A 23,974-nucleotide genomic window follows, 5' to 3' on the forward strand; every position below is an offset into this window, starting at 1 on the left:
AGTCAGAGACCAACACCAAGACTTGACCCACAGTCCAAGGGGGGGGGGGGGGGGGAGACCACAAAAATGGGTCTTGGTCTCAACTACATCACTGAAACTGTTTGGACAAAAAGTTGCTTTGAGTACTCATGGTGCGGCTAGGAAACAACAGAGCCTTGCCACTTAAAACACGGTAGAGGGACTGTCGCTTTCTCGCTTTACCGATGATACATTTCTATCCATTCATACGAGTCCATCAACTTAGCCGAGGTATCAGTTGGTGAACAGTTGTAATCAACGTTATAGCCCCTTTCCCACAGTAGGTCTCTAGCCCTCCAGCCTCTTTCTTTTAAACAGATATTTTGATGGGAATGTGGCACCAGAGTGTGTCTGACCTGGTTCCTCCTATTATATCGGGATGTTTGAGCATAAAACCAGGCTTTCTGCTTCTTCTTACACATTCACTCTTGCAATGCTGAGATGTAGTACAAAGATCCTACAATCTAGATTGTTTAAGAACAATTGTGCTATAGTCCAGGTGCCCAGATGATTCATTCATGTGAAAGTGGCACAACAGTCAAACTCATTCCAGGTGCCCAGATGATTCATTCATGTGAAAGTGGCACAACAGTCAAACTCATTCCAGGTGCCCAGATGATTCATTCATGTGAAAGTGGCACAACAGTCAAACTCATTCCAGGTGCCCAGATGATTCATTCATGTGAAAGTGGCACAACAGTCAAACTCATTCCAGGTGCCCAGATGATTCATTCATGTGAAAGTGGCACAACAGTCAAACTCATTCCAGGTGCCCAGATGATTCATTCATGTGAAAGTGGCACAACAGTCAAACTCATTCCAGGTGCCCAGATGATTCATTCATGTGAAAGTGGCACAACAGTCAAACTCATTCCAGGTGCCCAGATGATTCATTCATGTGAAAGTGGCACAACAGTCAAACTCATTCCAGGTGCCCAGATGATTCATTCATGTGAAAGTGGCACAACAGTCAAACTCATTCCAGGTGCCCAGATGATTCATTCATGTGAAAGTGGCACAACAGTCAAACTCATTCCAGGTGCCCAGATGATTCATTCATGTGAAAGTGACGCAACAGTCAAACTCATTCCAGGTGCCCAGATGATTCATTCATGTGAAAGTAGCACAACAGTCAAACTCATTGGGTGACATGGCCTCAATAGGCATGATAGGAAACAACAAAAATGCACTGCTACTGGGTTTAGGGGCATGGATTCCTTCCCTCGACATCTCTTGATTTCATCTCAAATGTCATCTTCTTGTAGCCCCTTACTGAGAGCGGCTTTTTAGTCTTATTTGGAACAACCTTGCATATACAATGTAACAAAGCAAACAAACAAATGTTGTGCAGCAAGGTATATAACACAACTAAGAGAATGACACCAACACCCATAATGTGATCGTGTAAACCAGTTACATTTTGTACATGGTGTAAGCTTCAAATCCTGCCTTAAAATGTGCGTCATTTATTACATTTACAAAACCACCCGAGGCTCCCTCTTCCAGAAAACCAAATAGAATCCTGCATCTCTTCTACAAAATAATTTATCCAAAGTGGGGCTACACATGTACATGTACCTGTAGTTCTATGTGTATAAACACATGTTCTCTGTTTTATTCTTCTTCACCTGTTTTTGTTTCTCTTCACTAAGTCTCAGTTGAGAAAAAAACTACATTTATAATAACTTGATAAAATACAGTCATCACAGAAGTTTCTAAATTGTGTGCGAGTTTATTTAATATCAGCTTGCACCAGTGAAAATGTTTTAACAGTTATTTGAATCAACAGATTCCTTCAAATGTTCCTTTGTTTGGTCAACAGACAAGGCTACCAAGCAGAATGAGGGTTGTTTTTACACTAGGCAATGCATATCATGTACATGTAGCATGAGCTTAAAGGAACACATTGCCTTGCATCGGTCATGTTGGTCTATAAAAATCCTTTGTAACCGTTTGTTATAAAATGCATGGTTGGAAAGATGTTTTAGAAGTAGAATACAATGATCCACACAAACATGCCTCGAAATTGCCGGTTTTCCTTTTACTTTGCTAACTAACACGGTCGGCCATTTATGGGGGTAAAAAATCTAACTCCCATAACTGGCCGGCCGTGTTAGTCCACAAGGTAAAAGGAAAACCGTGCAATTTCGAGGCATGTTTGTGTGGATCATTGTATTCTACTTTTAAAACATCTTTTTACCCATGCATTTTATAACAAACGGTTACAAACGCTTTTCAAAGACCAACTCGACCGATCCAAGGAAACATCAGCAAATAAGCTTTTATATGCCAACTCCACATTCCCACCGGCACACCAGTTTGTTATTAATGATTTGCCCTGAAATGCCCCCAAATTGGTAAACGTAAACAAACTCCAAAGCAATTTCAAAGTTCAAAAAGTGTGTTTAATAATCTTTTCGTCAACACAAATGATCTGAGAAATCATTCTGTCAGAAAAAATATCCCCAACACCAGTATTCCAATAAAGTAAACCCAATAAAATAATAATATGAATGTGCATAAATTCCTTGACAAAACCCAGACCAATGTTCAAGGCACTGGACAGTATTGGTAATTACTCAATAATAAAAATTGTTAGCATAAAAACTTACTTTTTAACAAATAAAGTATAGTATAAAACATTGTGATAAATGGCTCCCTCTGAATTAACATTGTTTTTTGAGAAAGAGGTCATTTCTCGCTCAAATAATTCAGACTTCAGCTGAAGCCTTTTATTATAATGCATCTGAAAGAACACAAGGTTGTTTTTTCTTCTTTCATTATTCTCTTGCAAATTCGATGACCAATTGATCCCAAGTTTTCACAGGTTTGTTATTTTTGTATGCATATGTTGGGATACACCAAGTGAAAATACTGGGTCGTATTAATAAAAAGTAGTAATTACTGACAGAAATTGGCAAAAAGTAACAGCATCAACTTCCAAGTAGAAGCATTCAGTAAAAGCATCTTATAAATTCCGTATGAATCAACTTATTCTTTCACAACAGATATTCAATTAAAGACACTGGACATTATTGGTAATTGTTAAAGACCAGTCCTCTCACTTGGTGTATCTCAACATATGCATAAAATAACACACACACAATACATGGAAGTATGTTGTTCAACTCTTTGTGATAGCAACCCGGGACCACAATGATTTCCTTTGTGATAGCAACCATGGACCCATTGTCCCTTTTGTTATACATTTAGGTCCCTAGTTTGAATGTGGATACAAACCCACACACACACACACACAGTCCACGCTGCCAAAGCAGCTATTGATTTAATCATAGAGAAAGGACCACGGAAGGAGTTTGAACTTCCCGGGCACTAACAATAGAGATCAATGGGCCTTTGTGCGCGAGGTACGTCACCGCAATTTACTCTAGTAAACTACAGCTCATTTGGGGCATGCGTTGAAGAATGCCGTGTCTATTTTTTGACGTAATTTCGCTGCAAGATATTCCACAATAATGGAGTAGATATTTTGCGTCAAATAAGACTTCATCGCATGGGTAGTTAAGTACAGTTCACCCAAACTCATAAAGGCGCATGCAATCGCAAAGATTTCAATAACAACTATATGTCAATGTGTTGTTTTTGAAAAACAACCAAAGTTCATAAATTTACACCAAAATCGTAACAAAATTATCAATGATTAAAATATGATATTTTAGGGCATTGCAGGACCTCATCACATGCTTAAGAAATAGTGCATTTTCTTTTTCATGATTCAGCTCATCCGTGATGTATGCCATGACGTTCCCCAACATTACCAGACATCAAACAAAGACTTTGCTCCTAAATTCTCTATGGTACATGTAAGCATAGAGAAATATTCCTTTCCTGCCACTCTTTCATTCAGCATTGGGGTTCTGCGCACGCCGGTTACCCACATTACAATGATCTTGTGCTGCTCAACTCTGGACTTGGCTGACCATAAAGTGGAGGTTTGTGCCAGCGGTCACAGTAAGATTAGCGAACGTGTTTCCTCTGCAGTAAGGAATATTCAAACTCCTTCCGTGGTCTTTTCTCTATAATTTAATTAGAAACATAGAAATCTACAAGTCTACAAGATTTTTATTCTGACATTAGCTTGATGAAGGTGATTTACGGTGTATCTGGATCACCAGATTCAAAACGTTTTTTGTTAAGCTGCTGAAACGTGATTTACTCTGAAAAGTTCAAATAATAAAATGCACAACATTCTATTGACACGCATTTACTTCTTTCAAAAATGACTTCCTCTGATTTTATAAACAATAAGCCTTAATGATCGAGGCATACATTTCTGACCCAAAAAAAAAGGTTTTTTTTATCTATAAAAAAGTTTTCTTAATTGAAACAAAACCCAAAACGGTTTTGTTTTATCATTGGCATAAATATAAACACATGTGTAGAAGCTGTATGGTTTGTTTGTAATGTTTCTGTTGTGAAACATTGTGCATGAGTCTATTAAGGTATTTCAGTTATGTCTCTCATTGGTTCATAAACATTTCTCCTGTGAGGAACTTTCATAATTGCTGTCATTTCTACAAATTTATCTTTACTTCTGTGTCCAAGGTAGCTCTGGGGCTACCTTGGAAAAAAAAAGACCATTACTTGACTGGTTCTGTATTCTAGTTGGCTGAATCTAGGCTAGTGCGTACATGAGATTTCTGCCATCAAGAACTAGATGTTTGATGGCAACAGTTCACATGGTGGTGTGAACAGTGAAAATTATAAAAAGAATAATTATACTAAGACTAAGAGGGGAATCCTTTAAACAGCTACCTGAGCGGAATGTTTTCAACAGAAATTGTATTTTTACTTGTTTATAATGAACTTGTTCACCATTTTAATGTAATTTTGATATGTGTACACTTCTGAATTTTTCGTAATTATCGACTAAAAAGTCAGGCCCCTACCTAAAGGTTTTTTGAAAAACTAAAAACACTTCTGCCGTTGAGAGTGGGCGTCAAAGGACAATGCCGCTGACGTCATTAAATGTGGGAGTTTGCTTTGTTATACATCCACGCTGCAACAAAGCGGCTTTATCTACTTATGACGTTTTGAGAGTGATTACGTAACGGGGCTTTTCGCAAATCTCTCAGAAAAGCTCTGGATAAGGGCATACAAAATGATTGTTTTTTTTACACAATTGAAACCTATTTATAATCATATGACTCGATTTCCTTATTCATCGAAAACATTTTAAGTGGAATTCAGCAAAGTTCACGACTTGACATTTTCGTTCAAGCAGGTCTTGCTATTGGTAATTAGCATGTTGAAGTAAAATAGTTTGTATTATCACTCACAGTCCCACGAGGTGCATAACGTGCACTTTGACTTCAATGCCAGATGTATTATGTAACAATATTTAGAGGACTAAATAAATTCTTTCTAACACCAGTCATAATACCATACCATTGAAAGACAAATAAAACAAATTTACAGATTTCCTCATAAATATTTTGTCATGAGAGAAAACAAAAAATGTCCCGCTTGACTGTTTTATTGTTTGTTAAGAAACAACAACATTAATGGTAGGACTGTTTGTGTACTTATTCATAAAAAGATAGAAACTTTAAGGAATACCTGTTTCTAAAAACTCTAAGACCAAGACTTATAAAAAAGTGATCCCAAAACCTTTAGCTTGGGGATGAGCTTTTATTCAAATAGCTCTCTGTTTAGTAAAAAGAATATTAAAGGCAGTGTACACAATTGGTAATTGTCAAAGACTAGCCTTCACAGTTTGTATAGCTCAACATGCATAAAATAACAAACCTTTGAAAATTTGAGCTCAATCGGTAATCGAATTTGCGAGATAATAATGAAAGAAAAAACACCCTCATCACACGAAAATGTGTGCGTTTAGATAGTTGATTTTGAGACAGCAAGTTCTAAATCTGAGGTCTCAAAATCAAATTCATGGAAAATTACTTCTTTCTCGAAAACTAAGGCACTTCAGAGGGACACGTTTCTCACAATGTTTTATATCATCAACCTCTCCCTATATGTATTTTTCATCACCAAGAAAGGTTTTATGCTAATAATTATTTTGAGTAATTACCAATAGTGTCCACTGCCTTTAAGGGAACTTGAAAACCTGACCTTTTTGTACTGAAAATTTGACTCCTTGTTTTAAATAATAGTGTATGTTCAAAACTTTAAATATTTGCTGCACAGGAGAAGCAGGAGGTCAAGCATACACCATTGATAGAGTCATTGATAGCAGATAAGATTGCATCAGCTGACAGCTTAAGTGATGATGCTGCTTTTAGGCAACTAGAAGCAGAGGCAGCTGCTCCTTCAAATGGTAAGTTTAGTAACAAATGATGAATCGTTGGTGCCCAAAAGATGTTTTCAAAATAAGGTCAGCCCATGGTTCCTCAAACTGATGTTACAAGTTGAATTTATGTAAAGCAATATGACTACATTTTGCTCTCTGATAAAAGTTTAATGGTGAAAATAGCTTAGAAAACATTTGTCATCAGATGTTTGCTTTGGTGTTGAGGTGTGTGCATCACTCCTAACAGTAACATTCAGGACATTAAGCATTGTTTCGTTTCTTAACTAATTGAATACATGTTTTTGTGTTTAGGGTATAATCGAGTTAGCATTGAAATTTTGGTGTGTTGAGGAAGTCTTTAAAACTAGATTGGCCATGTTTGTGATGAAGCATTTCATCTTGATTAGGGAATAACAAGGTATTTATCAAGTTTAAATAATGTAGGGTCTCAGACACTATGAAAACTTAGTCATTTTCTAATGCACACTTGGAAAATGGACCCTTCCCATGAAATATGTAATTTGCACATGTAGCGTGCGCACTTACAATTTGGTTGGCAAAATGAGGAAACATCGCGCTGTTTTGTACACGGCTAATGGGTGTGTGACCCAGACGTGAGTGCGTCTGCTTAGTGCACAACCAATACATGTAGGTTCTGTACACGTGCATCAATGTAATTAGCATTTTTCATGAAAGGGTCCATTGCCGGGCAGAAAAGCCAGCAAAACAATTTAAAATGAAAATGGGGGTTGCTTTTAAGAAAATATTTTTCAAAGTACCTGATAAAACTGAAGTGGCCGCAGAGGACATATGGGGTTAGAAGAGGATCAAAGGATTCAATAAATCAAATGTTTCAGTTTACTTTTTTATTGAAGTCCAAACAATGAGAACAACAATTGAAAATTCTTAATTTAGCCAGTTTACAAATCTTTGTGTGTCTGGCGAGTCTACAATTCCACACAGTTGTTACCAGAGGTACATTGTACAGTATGAATGGGTTCTGTTTTAGCAAACCACTTTTACAATGTATGTGTTGTTAAAACAACGATTCTCTTTACCTCAAGCTATATATGTAACTAGCCCAATGACCATACATTATTATCTCTGGCTGGCACAAAGGTTACCAGTTTGATCTCAGACTGGTTTTGAAAGTCATTAGTACACATTAATGTAGCTATGGATGGATAAAACAGTCTGTAAATGAATAAAACAGTCTGTAATTCAGTTAAGCACCCCAACTGTTGGTGTGTCAGTTCTCAAAGTAATGTAATTTTAACACTTTTTTGAGCCACAAAAAGATCTGGATAATTACTTTAACCTATTTGATATATTCCTGACGCACAAATTTTTCCACAAAGAACATACTTCCAGAGAAAAAAAACCACATAATTATGCCTGGGCTAAAAAAATATCTTCCGTGGCAAAAAAATTACACGGAACATCAAGTCAGTATAAATTCTCTTTGCAAACAGTTTAAAAAATACAGTACTTTACGTAGGAGTAAGAGGACTTACCATTAGAAAGGACCAAGTTTTTTGTAAATGTTCAAGGTAAGAGCTTGCCGAATGTTTTGAGCAACAAAATCTTCTTGTTTGATTGTTGGTACAGCTGGAATTTCAATGCCCTCTTGTCCGTCCAGAAGATCTATATTGAATACCTCATCACGTTGTTCACAAATGTTGTGCAAAATGCTGCATGCAGTAGCTATGGAAGGTATCAGTGCAATTTTGTGTTCATTTCTTTTCGTCAGGATTTGCCATCGACCTTTTAGACGTGAAAATGCCTTGTCCATTACTCTCCTAACGTCAGCCACCTTCAAAGATTAACAAATGATCAACCTATTTATCAGAACAATAACACTTGCTTACATTTATGTTATGTACCTTTACAAAAAAACAAGGTTGTTCTTGAAGATAATGTCTCACATTTTTAAGATCCAATACTGGACACTAAAGCATGCCCTAGGCATTCCACAAATGAAACACCTCCTATTTAGGCTTTGAGGTCATAATTCCTTCCCTTTGGCTTATGTCCCAGATCCATGTATATGTAGCTCTACTATAGAAACAAATAGACAAGTATCTGAAAGTATAGGTTTTTAAAGTGAAAGCTCCACGTTAGATATTTTAAGGCTGTTAGTGTTTTTGTTGAGAGGCCTCGATCATATAATGGTATACAACATACTGCGTATACGTATAAGTGACCTTCTCTCCCACCCTACTTTCCCTGATTCATAAGGCTACTTATATTTACCTGTTGATTAAAAAGATGTTGTTGGTTGGTAAGTTCACCCTCTGATGTGTCATAAGCTTTAGTGACATTCGGCAATAACGGGAAGCCTGGACCGGCTAGAAGTTGTGCAGGCACACTCACACCTTCAATGTCTATAGCAGAATTTGGGAACAAGGTTCCTTTGATTGCAGCTTCATACAAGTGAGATTGGGAGAATACTTGTACATCTGAGGTTGACCCATACTGCCCAGCAGTCATGTCCAGGAACTGCCCCTTTTCATCAACTATTCCCTGTATTTGTGAAAATAATCAACCCATTCAAAACTCATTCCACACTGTAGACCTACATGTACAATTCAAATAAATACAGCATTCTTGATGGAAACATTGGCAATTAAAACGTTTTCAATAAGCCTTGGTTTTTGTTCATTTTGGTTTGATCTCTCTCTTTCCTTTCTTTTGATCTAACTCTGTACACTTGACTTGAATTGAAACTAGATTGAACGGACAAAACCACATGAGCAATAACATCATCAAGTGTCAATTAACAAACACATTCAACATTGACTAATTGAACTCCTGAACCACAAAATGGATACTGACAATCTACAAATCATGACAATTTGAACAATTTGTGAACTATTATTTATATGTAAATGTCCTGTTGTGATGTTGCACTTCGCCTTTTCTCTGAAATCTGAACAAGTTTTATGCCTTCTTAACCAGTTTGTTTCTTTTTCCAAGCACAATTGTTTTCAGTCACCATTTTTTTCTAGCCTAGGTCGTTTTGACAATGGCATTCTGTTTGAACACGTGGACAATTTGTTATTGATATATTTACAGATCTAAATGGCTCGTATTTTGTTTATGGTCGTGTTTCTGCAACATAATAAGACTGTTGGAAAGCTGTTATAAATAAATGTTAACAGCCGAATAATAGACAACAATCTAGGCTGGTAATGTGTAACAAACAGGTCTTTGACAAAGGCATTAGGACTTAAATCAAACCATTCATTGTTTGCAGTGCCTTTTCACGGGTCCACAAAACCTCAGACACTGTCTGCAAAGCAGTCAACTTACTGTGAGAATACTATTAATTCTTTTTGGAATGTTTTGCTGAAAAAAAGGTTTCAGTTGACATCAATTGGTTTTAAAAAACATACAGGGAAATAAAAAAATAAATCAACTGTGGTTTACCTGAAGAAATATTGATGGGTTTCCTTTGGCACTGATGCACTCCAGGGGATAATTTGATTCTGGGAGCTTGATTGGGATTTGACAAGTACCAATGCAACCACCTATTTGTGGGAATCCAAATGTGTTCATAAAACTGTCAATGGTCACCTGCATTCACAAGGAAATAATGTTGAAAGTTTATTCACAAGGTAAGTGGGTGAATAAAAGTAATGAAAGGTACTGCTGTAGCAGATTTCGCGACACCATGGCGTAAGTTCACTTGTGCAACAATTATGGCGTATTTGCACCTCTAATTTATGGTAGATTTCCATTGATTTCAGAAAACCAACACCAAATCTGAGAGTCTGAAAATTGCGCATTGCCAAAATTAATTAACTGCCCTTGGCGCAACAAGTTTTGCCAAGGTTAGCCTGAAACTATCCTTCTGTCCTTGGGCAGCGACAAGGGTTGAGTGTTGCCGAAAGATAAGGATTGGACCTGCCTCTAGCCATCAGGCTAGCTCGCATCAGCTCTAGCAATGCAAAGGTCATGGGTTTGAATCCTACGCGAGTGCTCAGGAAAGGACCGAGAATACGGTGCTTTATAATATTATCAATATTTATTGTACCTGAACTTTTCCTGGCGTAAAGACTTCCATAAACTCCTTCTGCATGGACGAGGCAAAAGCCTTGCATGTCTGCTGAATGATCATACACACAGTGGATCGTCCAACACCAAAAAGGTCACTTATGATACGGTAACCACAGTTAGTGGCAAGCCTCCATATCGTTATAGCCATCCTTTGCTCTACTGGTAGTGCTCTCCGCATGTTGGTGTTATGGTATGTTATTTTATCTCGCATCTTCTCACAGATGAACATAAATGTGGCTTTTGACATTCTGTGTGGTAATAAAACAAAATAATAAGGGAATCAATGTGTGGTGAAGAGGTTTTCAACTAGTGGTTTAATCCCAACGAGGCCTGGTTCTTGATAATTTACCGAGATGAAGTCGAGGTAAATTATAAAGAATCAGACCTTGGCAGGTTTAAACCACTAGTTGAAAACCGATTCAACACACTTTGATTCCCATTCATAAATACCTTTTCGGTCAAAACCATCATCACTTTTTGGTCAAAAAGTAAAACAAATGCAAAAATTATAATTGGTCAATGATTTCTTTAAACACAACACCCCTCCAGCTATGAAATGGTAGAGCCCTCCGCTGCCCTCGCGTAAACAACTCCTTATAAGGGAATGCTGTGGGATAAAGAAACTGTCTTATAAGAACAGGTGCAAGGTAGCGTGTCACGCTTATGAATTAACACTCTTTACCGGTCATTAACAAAAGGTTTATGCACACCCACGTGACGCGCTCTCCACCAATAGGAGAAGAGAAACTGTCTGGGGTATTTATGAAAAACATTTAAAAACACTAATTTTAATATTACCCTGTCCATGGTTTGGCAATGTATTTAAGCCACTATTGTTCAAAACAACTTCTGCATGATATAAAGGTACAATTTGAAGTACCGGTACCAATTATGCACAAAAAAACACTGACCCTCAAGGGCTGCAAATTATTAATATGGGATCACTACAAGAGTTCACAGGCCTGTGAGTGGACCCTTAAGAAAGGTTGAAACACTAGACTGGTAATGTCAAGTGAGCACGGGCCACGCATTTAAGCTGGTCGAATTCCAAAATGTTTCTACCTTCTGAGGATGTCCAGGGCACATTTGGTCGTCAGTTTAAACCCTTTCTTTTGACACGCCCTTGTCCAGTATTGGTAAGACTCTACTCTGCTCTCAGGTTTTTGTTCTTCAAAAATCATCCTTAGTTCAGTGATCTAAACACGGAAACACATGCTTTTGCTATACCTGGCCATGATCCTCCCACTGACATCTCAATATTCATCAACGTTTCGCTTAATCCTGGTCCACCCATCAGTGAGTCACAGCCATCACACTTACGACTCAAGACTGGAATAAAGAATTCTGTGGACATAGTCCCCCTATAGAGGAAGGAGTCGCAGATCTCATAAAATTACAGTTCTTGTCAACTACATGTACATGTATTATTGTTGTGAGAACATCTGTCGACCTAAACCATTATATCCGTTGCATCGAGTTCTCACAGAGAACATACATTCATCAAGTATTAATACAAGACAAATGAATTCCATTGACACTGTCATGACTGTGGACCTTAAATACCAGCAGCCGATTTCACGAAACTTTACGCAACTGCGTAAGTCCACTTGGGCAACGTTTTTGGTGCAACTTACGCCATAAACGTTGCGCAAGTGGACTTACGCAGTTGCGTAAAGTTTCATGAGATCGGCCCCTGGTCAGTTAAAAATAACTCTTCTGCCTTTGATGTTTACGTGTGCAAAAGCAAAGCAGACCTGTGTGCATTAACTGAGACTTAGTAAACCACCTCTCCCAACGAAACAGATTTCATTCAGGAAAATTAAATCAATTGTCATTAATTTGATGAAAAGCGTGCAGCCTGCTTCCAATCTTTGTTCTACTACTCTGGATGATGGTGTTGATTATCTCGTTGATTGCTGACCTTCTCGATCATCATGCTCCTATACAGACTAAAACTATTACAGTTAGACTTTGGCTGCCATGGTTTACCGATCAATCAATCAATCAACAACATTTATTTCCATACAAACACAATATACAAAAACAAGCAATAGGATTTTCAAAGACTGAAAACTGTATGGAGGCATGGCCCATCAAAACCAAACTTCAGTTTGTGTCAAAGCTGGCAGAAAGAGCTGTTTGCAATCAGTTACACAATCATATAGCTATAATATAATTACCTTTATCCGGTTCATCAGTCACCAAGTCTGAACACTACATGTCATGCATGTATAGCACTGAAACGGCTCTTCTGAAGATCAAAAACTAAATTTTACTGATCATGATTTCCCAACAAGTGACTTTGTTAGTTCTGGTGGATCTTAGCTCCCCAACATTTGACTGAAGATAGGGATCTCGGAAAAGCACTGGTTTGCATCGTATCTTTCCATTAGGAGTAAATGTGTATTGATAAAGGGAGTTTCATCAGATTAAGTTCGAAACTAATTCTGATGTTCTTGCCTAGGACCACTCTTATTTAGTGTTTATGCTTCCAAACTACCGATGCCAACTGTTATGCAAACGACACTCAACTATTTGTCTTTTAAACCTGGCACGATTGTTACTCAAGATGTAGTCATGGAAAAACTGTATTAATGATGCATACATGGATGCTCCAGGACAGACTCTTGATCAATGATGATAAAACTGAATTTCTTATGTAGTACTAAGCACCAGTTATCTTTGATTCATCACTATCCATTAACCCCATGTGACAACAATTTCTATTCAGTCTGCATGTCAATCCGTAGCACTGGACACATTCGGAAATATCTTTTATATATAATAATATAATGAATAGGGTAGATGGCCTTAGCTTTCGATCCAATCCGGACCTTCTTCAGAGGCATAAGACAAGTACAAACAAATACATATCCATTTATAGAAAAAGAGAGGGGGAAAGGGATTAAGGAAAGGATCCAGAAAGAAGCGGGAAAATAACAGCCAATCAAAGTTCCTATTTCAGAAACAATATTGGGGGCTATGAACCAATAGGAGTGAAGTGGCGAGGACAAAGGATGTTTAGAATGAAAGGAAGGGTTACTGGACCATAAAAGTGGTAAATGTATTGTTCGACAACAATGGAGGGAGACATGAAAGGGTAGGATTAGAGAGCAAGTTGCATCATGATGCAACTAACAATGGTCAATTAATAAGAATAGCAAGATCAAAGGTATGATGATTTTAAAAATAGGTATGAGGGACCTGTGGAAAAAAAGGGGGGGGGGTTACTTACATCAGATAGTTACAGTGATGAATTTATAAAAACAACTTTAAACTAGGTTAATTTATACTTTATGTACAGAATATATACAACATATGAGTTCTTAGGCAGAAGTGAAGTGGAGGGTAATGAGAAGTTATTTAACACCAGTGTTTATGTTAAGTCCAAAGGGTTTTACTGTCTTAAGTTGGTGAATCCAGTGTGATTCTCTATTCTTGCGGTGTGTGTCATCACCATTGCAAGCTTCAATCACCAGAAGTTCAACATCAATGACACTATGATTGGGGCTGTTGAAGTGGATAGAGACTGGGTACGGTTTCTTAGTCTTTATGGAAGAGACATGATTCGCAAAGCGAAGACTAAGTTTGGTCTTAGTCTCTCCCACATATTGTAGCCCACATCTCTTACATGATATGACATAGACTACATTAGACGTGCTGCATTCAGAGTCGGTCTTGATGTTGTATGAAGAGCCAGTGGTATGACTCTTCACCTTAAGTGAGGGCTTAATGTGCAGACACGTTTTGCATTTGGAACGGGTACATTTGTGACAGCCCAGTATATCTGTCGGGGGTTGTGTTTGGACTGTACCTGGGGGAAGTTTGGCCCTGACTAGTATGTCACCAAGGTTCTTAGGGCGGCGGAATGCAACCATGGGAACCTCAGTGATTGCTGAGTGTAACCTGCTGGAGGAGTGAAGTATAGGCATGTTATTATTGAGAATTTTATATATAACAATAATAATAATAATAACGAAAACTTATATAGCGCCAAAGTCCGCCTAAAAGACGCTCAAGGCGCTTCACAAAGATACAATTTAAGAAAAAAAAAAGGCTAAAAAGAACTAATCTAAGTAATTAATCATAAACAAACCTAAGAAATTAAAAAACAGCAATACAATTATAAAAACACACTAGTGGACCATCAACTTCTACTGCAACGACTATCAGAGTGGCTCGGTGTGACTGGCTCTGCTTTGCAGTGGATAAAGTCATATATTACTGACAGGTCTGAAACAGTGTGCATTGCTCAAAGCAGATCTGAATTCATGCCCTTAGACTGCGGTGTCCACCAGGGCTCCGTTCTAGGTCCTGTTCTCTTCACGACATACACTCTACCACTAGACGACATCGCTAGACACAACGTCAAGTTTCATCTCTATGCTGACGATACCAAGCTCTACATATCCTTCATTCCTGGTGTAACTGCAGATGAGTCCTTCAAGCAGATGCACGACTGTGTCAGCCATATTCAAACGTGGATGAGTCGTAATTTCATGCGACTGAATGCGGAAAGGACACAGGTTCTTGTTGTGGGATCGCGACACGACCATGCAAAGTTTACTTCACAACAGTTCTCAATCAACAACCACGATCTGTCCGCCTCCAATAGTGCACGCAATCTTGGAGTTGTGTTCGATAAGCTGTTCAACATTGAAGCACACATCTCAAGCATGTGCAAAAGCGCTCACTTCCATCTTCGTGACATAGCCAAAATTCGCAAATACTTGTCTCTGGATACAGCTGAGAAAGTCATCCAGGCTCTGGTCTCCTCCAGCTTGGATTGTTGCAACTCGCTCTTGGTTGGGCTTCCAGCTGCATCTACTTCTCGTCTGCAACACCTACACAATAATGCCGCTCGAGTCATTGTCCTAGCCAGAAAATACGACCACATTTCACCCGTCTTAAGACGCCTGTATTCAAAGTTCTGCATGGACAAGCCCCACAGTATCTTTGTGAACTAATCTCAACTAAGCACAGCAGTCGTGCCCTACGGTCTGCTGGATCTCACTTGCTGGTAGAGCCAAGGTCTAGAACAATTCGTTACGGAGACCGTGCGTTCGCCAAAGCTACTCCTGCCCTATGGAATAAGCTCCCTGTCTCACTTCGCAAAACAACATCACTCAACAACTTCAAGAGGGAACTAAAAACACACTTGTTCACTTAGACTTTCATTGGGTATAAGTTAAATTATGTTTATTCTTAATTTTCCATTGTAAATGTTTTAAATTTGTGTAGGCGCCTTGATCGGTTTTCTGGAGAAGTGCGCGTTATAAATCCATACTATTATTATTATTTTGTTTATCTTGACAAACACACCACTGAAATACTTGTTCACGCTTTCATCACTTCCAAAATGGGCAACTTTCTGCTTTATGACATCAAGAAAAAAATAAACTGAAGCGTCTGCAGCGTATTTCCGCATAAATTATTCCCGCATCACTCCTGTATTACAGGATCTCCACTGGCTGCAAATATCACACAAGATTCAGTATTCGGCCTATTCATTTCCAAAATCCTTCACAACAATGGTCCAGAATACCTCATCAACCTCATCCACCCATACACCTCAGCAAACACCGGACTGCGTTCTAATGAGCTCATGATGCTTCATCAGCCCAGGACTTTGGGGTAACCAGGTCTTTATATTTATAGCATTGCCTGAGTGTGGAACCAACTCCCACTGACTGTCAAATCATCTCCATCCATCACAACATTCAAGACAAACTTAAAATCTCACCTGTTCAAACAAGCATACTCACACAATCCTCAGTCCTAATTTGTCTTTCTCTCCTCAAGCGCAATGAGTGCCTTCTTTAGGTGGATACTGGCCCTATCTAAGTGTTCTTTATTATTATTATATTATTATCTTAACTTGTCTGGTATGATATATTACGGTTGGAGATTCAAAAACATAACTAGAAATGTAGTGTGTGTGAAACTACAAACACTAGTTGAGGATTTTCAATGAAAGTTTAGACTTAATACATGTACATGTACATGTACCATGATGATGTCATGCAGACATCTAAGTACTTTTAAAAGGGTTGTTCTAAACCCCCTCGACCCCTCAACGTCCGCCCCGTGTTCGAAGAATGTCCCAATTTCGAGTTCATAAAATGTCGCTTTACGGCTGAGTAAAAATTAAGTCCTCGATTTAGAATTCACAGTGTGTGATCCGCGACGCAACTTCCTTCCAGGACTAGACTTGATTTATATCTGCATCAGCCACACAGAATTGGGAGTATTTACTCTCCGCTTCCGCACGTCACGTGCACACCGATTGGGGACCCCAAACCACGTGTGGGCCATTTGGTCGGTCGGGTCTACAACCTTGCGCTCCGCTTCTAGTAGTACACAGGACGGGAGCGATCGGCCCGGAAATGGGTCTGCCTGATCATCACGTAAATGATTGCAGTAGGAATTGAATGAAGGGTCATACGATTTTGGCATTTACTTTTCAAATGTAGCTCTAGTCTTGCTCTATCAGATATATCAATATAAAAACTGTAATATTCAAAGACTTACAACAAATGGTCACTTTTTAAAAGTAAAATACTTTTAATTCGACACCTGATAACGTCATCATGATGTAACTGAGTTTAGTAAAGATGCTTTTGTTAGCTGACAAGGGACACTGAAAAGAAGAAGATTAAAAAGATTTGTTTAAAAGGAAAAAAAGATGTTTCCCTTGCTGGTAAAGAGCAAGGAATTTGAACAAAAAACATGCATCGAAAGAATTCAAAGAGTTCCTCGTTGAGGCTGCTTTTTCCTACATTGAATTTGAGTATCAAATACATTGTATTAACAAATCTTCGTCTTACGTTGATTACTGTTGATTGACAGAAAACACTGTATAACATCAAAAGATTCAATTGAAATGTCACATTATTTGTGTTCTTAAACCTACATGTAAAATTATAGGCCTATGACATGTACAATGTATGATAGTGTGTGATGAGGATTAAACACTCGCAACCAATAAATGCAGAGGAAGTTTACCTGAAGTTTTCAATCCAGTCGTTATCTGTCCAGTGATCTTTGACTACAACGTCCCACCACATACTACTTCTCTCCCGCTTCCAAAGACGTCTTTCACCCCCTGTTTGGTCCTTCAAGTTTCCCAGCAGGTTACCTGTACGTATAATAAGTTCCCAAAAGACACATCTATTGAAGACTTCCTTTGTAAATACCAAAAAATGACTGCTTTACATTATGTAGTGTGTTCTAGCTGAAATGAGAGGTCAATTTGCAGCCCAGAGCACTTTGGTTAAAAGAACGAGTACCAATACTTGAGTACAGGAACATTCGCTTCGTGTGGCACATGGAGCCCCAACAACAAAGGGGCAGAACAATTTGGCTGAATCAAACATTGTAGGTACATAATATACAACATGAAACCAAGTGGAAATGATCATTACATGATAGCCTACTAAGTAAAAAATAACAACTGCCACACAAGTTTTCTGCTGCATTATTAGGCCTGTCAGGCACCCCCTCCCCCAATAGTAATACTATAGTAATAGTAACGTAACGTAACCCTCCTTCCGGCCGTCGGGAGGAGGGTTACGTTATCGCAACTACTCCCCCAAATGTTTCTGGATGTACAAACCTAAAATCCCTAAATGGGTTGATTTAAAATTAACCAGTTGTCAAATCAGCTGAGATTTACATGAAACTTTGTCTAACTGTTCCACTACGGCTAAATAAAATGAACACACACCAAAATAAAATCCATACTCCATCGTTTTGGAGCTAGCTCCGCCCCGCACTACAGTTGGGATAGTCATTCATTGGGACAGTCATATCCAGTTGGGACTGGGGGTCCCAACTGGAGCAATGAATGTCCCATTTGGCAATGGTTGGTATTTCTACCTCCATGGTTGGTGGGATCATGGAGGAAGAACATTTTTTTCCTCCATGGTGGGATACGATAGGAGTACATGCAGTTGAGACCATACCAGCTAAAATAACTTCCTATCCCCACACTTGCAGCAGCAGCTTACGTACATGACATGACATACTGTATTACAGTTTGGCAAGCTGTTTCTTTAGGGAATCACAACCATAGTTGGGACGCCCAGTTGGGAAACAGGCCCAACTGCAGTTGGGATGATTATCAAGTTGGGATGGAACATTGCCACACTTGTCTGTTCTGACTAGACTCTAATCTCAATTGTCTGTCTTACCCTTCGTTACGAATGGTGTAGGTGACATACAGCAAGAAGCGAAGAGCTGTTTCTTTCCGATTCGGCCACTCCTTCTTCGTTTCGTTGCACGTTTCGAACATTTCTCTACCGCAACACTGGTGGTGGTAGGCCTAACGCCGACAACGTTAGTTGTTGGTGTTGAACCGCATTGCATTTGCAAAAATTGGGGAACGAATGCCAGCAAAATTTTACTATTTGCCGATTTTCGATCAGATTTCTCTGCAATATTTGACATTTTCTTATAACCAGATTACATCAATTTAGGAGTACTTTTGGTTCACTTTCGTGGCACCAAAAAAAAATGTAGAGGTAGGTTGACATGGTTATGAGCCTAGCCGACGAGCATATTATGACTATGAGAGAGTACCCACACCACCATGCACACATAATACCATAGAGCAATTCGATTTCGACGTCGAAAAAATGACGCTGAAGTTTTAACAAACACTCTGCGCGCAAAAATAAATTTGCGTGCGCAAATTCCAAACATGTGCAGTAAACTTTAAATTTGCGAACTCACTGCGGAGAGTTGGGGAGAGGGGGGGGGGGGGGGGGCTGTTGACATTTGTTTTCTCTCCTTTTTTCCCCGGCCTCCTCATTTATTTTGTACATTTTTTTTGCTCTCTATTTTCTCACGGCCCCCTCATTTATTTTGTACATTGTTAAGTCAGTTTTTTCTAACTCATAATGTGCACTTCCAAATATTCTTGCTACGTATTTTATTAGTTTTTTTTTTTTATTTTTCAAAGTCTATCGTTACTGTGTTATAAGTGTTTGTTAAAGGTTCTATTCCCATCTTAAGAGTGGATTGATACGCTTTCGAGTCACAGTGGCTTTTTATATTAATCCTGGTCATCTTAGAATGGGCTTGTCCTGTCTGTTTGTAATTGTCTTGCTTGATGTGCCACTGTTCTGTTTCATTCCATCATAGTTATTGTTTTAGGTGTCACATGTTTTTTTTAAGTTTACATCTCGTTGTTTCTTATTCTGAACATTGTTGAAAACATTGGTCAATAAGACTGGCCGAGTTTTAGAGGCCATTATCATAGCTTTTTTATCAGTACCCTTTATTTAAATTGACGGATATCGTTGACGGATATCGTTGACGGATATGCAGGGGGCGCCGGCACGACTCCCCTCGGATATAGCCTGAACATCTGACGTCGGTAAATCTGCTCGCCAGAGAGGGCGTCCTCTGGGTTAGGGTGGTTTCGTGTAATTTCATGACTTGATGAGTGTTAATAAACCTCCAGAAAAAGGGACAGAGAAGCCAGTTATTTGCACCCTTGTGTCATTTAAAGCTATGTACACCGCAACCCCCGGTCAACGTTACAATACATACGAGTGCACAATGCAGATAACATAATATGCATTTCAAACAAGGGCTAAACAAAACAAATGTTGTTCTTTAGCTTGATGCAATTAAATAACTTTATCATCTTTGATTTTCCACATTACAGACACTCCACTGTGGGATGATAGTACACCTCAGTCTAATGTTATGCCAGCTACTAATGACACCGTGGTTGCCGACATTAAAATGGAGCTAGAGAACACTTCAAGTGGAGCAGTACAATCGGTTGATCCAATTCCTATAATGTCAGAAAACGAGGAGGCATTGCTTGATTTGGTTGCACTAGCGGACAGTATTGCCCCTCATCCAACTAAATCGGACTCAGAAGAAACCAGCGTTTAACATAATAAGGGGCTGCTCGGTTTTAGTTGTTGGGACATTTTGTGTTTTCTTGTGCATACAGCAACAGGATTTTATCTAAACTATCTATCTATCTATATATCTACCTTGTCCAGAGATTTCTCATTACTGGCGCATGGTAAAACTTTCATAAAACCTTCTCTATGTAACAAAATAAGGTATTAAAATAAACGGTTATTGGACAGACCTCCACTGTTTTGTTTCAGTTACTATTTAGAGTAATTTTATGCAATTTTCTTTCACTAAAAGAGTAAGCATCTGAACGAGTGATATAGTTAGAAGCACGGTGGTAAGAAAACTGATATAGAGGATAGCAAAACAAAACTGTTCATTGAAAGCACAAGACAGGTGAGGATAGTTTAATGTTAGTTTAAGTTTGAAACCGTATAGACGATGTGACCTCTGACGTCACACGAAAACCATAACATGATTCGCGCACATACCGCCGGGTAAAACCTTTGCGTTTTGGCAGCCAGCTAGAAAGTGTATGCAATCTTACCATGACCACGTGTCTTTTTGTCCGGCGAAACATGACGTAATACAGTGGGGGTTTTTTCAACAGAGGGCGGTTTTAATGTAAACATAGGTCACATCGTCTATAAGACAATCTGTGAAATGTGTCACTTTAATAGGTTCGAAATGATGGCTGGATGTTCAAAATCAATACAAAGGAGGCTTGTCTGGTCAAACACCGTTTGAGATTAATCATAACCGTTTCAGTTTATAGCTTTACATAACCGGGGGACTATTTTTAAAATAATTTTACGGTTGACGTTTTCCCTTTATTTTTTTGTTAATTAATTGTTTTAAACAACATTAGCGGAACTCTTCCCTATAAGCATCTGCAGACATATTTGTCATGATAAGGTGGATAACAAAGTTTGCATCTTTTTTTTGCGGAATGCGGCTCAAAACATCAGTGCGATAACCATTTGCAAATCTGAAATGGGTGAACATTTGGTGAAATTTTTCTATCATTCCCTAACTAGGCCTAGTCAAGGCAACCCTAACTAGGCCTACTCAAGGCAACCGTATCTTTAATTGTGACCCAAATTTAACTTTATAAAAGCAAAATAGAAAAGTTGTTCGCATCTGGTTGATATTTAATCCACATCGAAGTAATGGTGTGTAATGACAATGTCTTCTAATGTTTGCCGTCCGATTCAGTAAAACGGTCATTAGAAAGCCATTTGACTCTGTCAAACCATGGAGGAAGGAAGAGAAGGGGCTCGAACGAAGGGACTTCAAAAGTCGAACCCGTGGTACCGCGGTCGTTTAACGACACCTCATAATCACCCACATACCTTATACAGACAATGGGCGACCTGGCGTATGTGAGTTTGCGCGTGCGCACTTGGTTCTTCACTCAACCATGGTGTCGTATGTAGTATGTCGTATGGATATAATACAGGAAGAAGAAAAAACTTGTCTGAGACCTGATAAAAATGGTGTACACTTGTGCCCACCAAATCGAAAAACACAATTGAATACCAACCACCCTCGTGTGCTAATACCCAAATTTTGAACCACCACTAGTGACCTAGACTTGTGGACAAGTCGTTAAATCGGCCCCACGCGCTGAGATAGTGCTCCCGAGTCGAAATCGGGGAGCCATCAGTTCGCGCGAGAGCAGTGATCTCGGGGGAGCACTATCTCAGCACGTGGGGCCGATTTAACGACTTGTCCACAAGTCTACTAGTGACCGGAAAATCACAAAAATGTAAAAATGTGCCATGATGTTTCAGTGAAACACCACAAACGGTAAATGAAAACGTGTATATTCACAATTCTTGTCTCCAATGATCCAACTTTACTCGAAGGCAACAGTGCAGAGCGGCGGTACCGCACGTTCTGTACAAAGAGATCTAATCCTGCTCGTTAATCGGCCGTATGGAGGTCTCCTATCTTTTTCCACTGGTCAGACAGGGGCATTGTCCGGGTATTCTTTTGTTACTCTGCGGTTTTGCGGGTCGTTTTAGCTCCTTCTCTTCCTTCCTCCATGGTCAAACTAAAAAGTGTTTGTCAAAACTGACTCTCAAAAACGTCCACTCAATTCAACAATCGGTTTATGAGTTTTGGATTGCTGATTTTATTAATGTAAACTATAGATGAAATCTCTACAGTAAAATTGCTTTCTGAATTAAGTAGCAATAAAACATAGAGTAGTTTTTGTTGCAGTGGTTCCTGGTTTACGAAAACGATATTTAAAAAAGGGATCCGTTTGCATGAGCAATCATTAAGTTTCATGCAACTTTTTAACATGACTGTTCATAATTTAACTATTTCATTGAAGATTTGGTTAATACCCTTTCAAAAAAATGTAATAATAATAAAATTAATGAATGCATTTTCCCCTTATCCTCTAAAACCATGGTTAGTTTTTAGCTCTCAATGCATTCTACTTCAAATAAGGGCATTTAAGAATACACTTTGACCATTCCTAAGTTGAATTTTTACGTCCAATTTACAGTTGACGCATTCAAATTAAGACTCGCTGTCAGAACAATCCTATGTGATCCATAATACAATGAATAAAACTCAAAGATAATTTCTCATTTTGCACAATTGGTTTATTAAATAAAACAATCCTCTATTTACACACAAAAACTCCCCATATAAATTAGGTCTCAAGCTTGGGGTCAGTATGGCCATGTACTAATAATTGCAATTCAAAACAATTCTTCCACCTGGTCGAGAAAAACTGATATCTCCTCCTACGTATGCAGGAATAGTGATTCAGTAATCGTAAAAAAAATAATAATAACCACTTCCCGAACAAAAAGCAACAATGATTTATTATTTGTATTTCTAGGACTTCGGTTCCACTTCAAAACCAAACCAAAATCAAACCAAACTCACTCCAATCAATATTACAATGAACTAGGTATACTTCACCACCAACTTTAAGAGTCAGTTCAGGTAAATAATTGACATAGTTGCTCACGGTCAAAAAATGAATTTTTTTAATACTTTGTGGGTGGAAGGGCCTTGGGGTGCAAGTAAACAAAATTGCATTTTCAATTCTATATATAGCCCGTTGCCATGGTTACGGTTCATTTTGTTTTTTGGCCATTTTAGGCCGATTTTGGGGACTGAAAAACTGGTTTTTAGCTCATATTTACAACTCCACCCCACCAAAATGCAAAAGTATTTCAAAAAAACTTTTATATCACTACAAAGTATCATCCTTGGCCTTCCTTGAGAAAAAAAATTATTGCTTTAAATATCACCCTTGTGCTATTTTTGCATCATGCATTACAGTATGTTTTTAGAACTTGCAAAATCGACATTTTTACCCTATTTTTGGACCCCAAAATGTCAACTTGCCAGGGGTCTTAGAAAACTTTCCTTTCGGCTGTGATTAGGGCCAACATTGGTCTTTCCATGTCTGGTGTCAAAAACTTGGGCAATTGTATCTTGTTGTGACAGTACTGCCTAAAAACTAGACTTTTTTCCCAAAAACGTGATAAATGCCTTTTTAAGGGTCTTTTCACATAATATCGACATACGTGTCCACGGTAAAAAAAAAAGGAATATTTTTCTTATACTTTGTGGATGGTAGGGACTTGGGGTCCAAATAAACAACATTTACATTTCAAATCATAATATAACACGTTGCCATGGTAACAGTTCATTTGTGTTTAGGCCACTTTAGGCCGATTTTGGGGTCTGAAAAACTGTTTTTTTAGTTAATAT

General features: G+C 38.5%; 3 protein-coding genes across 7 annotated transcripts in view; 2 read left to right on the forward strand and 1 right to left on the reverse strand.

Moving 5' to 3' along the window:
- Window positions 1-20,816, forward strand: part of LOC117304773 (contactin-associated protein-like 2) — a 102,897-nt gene extending 82,081 nt beyond the window's left edge. The window contains exons 35-36 of the mRNA XM_033789380.1: window positions 6,190-6,319; window positions 20,025-20,816. Coding sequence (XP_033645271.1) covers window positions 6,190-6,319; window positions 20,025-20,260 — 366 coding nt within the window. The 3' untranslated portion in view covers window positions 20,261-20,816. The remainder of the gene's footprint in view (window positions 1-6,189; window positions 6,320-20,024) is intronic.
- Window positions 513-1,168, forward strand: LOC117304454. Its single transcript, XM_033788921.1, has 2 exons — window positions 513-517; window positions 626-1,168. Exon 2 carries the CDS (start codon window positions 634-636, stop codon window positions 1,165-1,167), a length of 534 nt encoding a protein of 177 aa, XP_033644812.1. The 5' UTR covers window positions 513-517; window positions 626-633; the 3' UTR covers window position 1,168.
- On the reverse strand, window positions 6,350-18,955 carry LOC117304453 (protein ALP1-like). Of its 5 annotated transcripts, none has more exons than XM_033788915.1 (6): window positions 18,544-18,955; window positions 17,357-17,489; window positions 10,329-10,599; window positions 9,722-9,868; window positions 8,546-8,815; window positions 6,350-8,105 (listed from the first exon to the last, which is right to left on the reverse strand). In XM_033788915.1, the coding sequence occupies exons 1-6, from the start codon at window positions 18,797-18,799 to the stop codon at window positions 7,809-7,811; spliced, it is 1,374 nt and encodes a 457-aa protein (XP_033644806.1). In that variant the 5' UTR covers window positions 18,800-18,955; the 3' UTR covers window positions 6,350-7,808. The 5 variants fall into 5 exon arrangements, with proteins under 5 accessions (XP_033644806.1, XP_033644808.1, XP_033644810.1 ...); XM_033788917.1 differs by lacking the exon at window positions 18,544-18,955 and adding an exon at window positions 18,365-18,420; XM_033788919.1 differs by lacking the exon at window positions 18,544-18,955 and adding an exon at window positions 18,316-18,355.
- Window positions 20,817-23,974: the final 3,158 nt, after the last annotated feature.

Source organism: Asterias rubens, chromosome 21 (assembly GCF_902459465.1).
Source record: "Asterias rubens chromosome 21, eAstRub1.3, whole genome shotgun sequence".
NCBI lineage: Eukaryota > Metazoa > Echinodermata > Asteroidea > Forcipulatida > Asteriidae > Asterias > Asterias rubens.

Coding starts and splice junctions, on each gene's coding strand:
- LOC117304454 (XM_033788921.1), top strand. CDS start 634: ATGATTCATTCATGTGAAAGTGGCACAACAGTCAAACTCATTCCAGGT.
- LOC117304453 (XM_033788915.1), bottom strand. CDS start 18,799: ATGTCAAATATTGCAGAGAAATCTGATCGAAAATCGGCAAATAGTAAA. Junction 17,490..18,543: donor TACACCATTCGTAACGAAGG/GTAAGACAGACA, acceptor TTATACGTACAG/GTAACCTGCTGGGAAACTTG. Junction 8,106..8,545: donor AACATCTTTTTAATCAACAG/GTAAATATAAGT, acceptor TAATCTTTGAAG/GTGGCTGACGTTAGGAGAGT.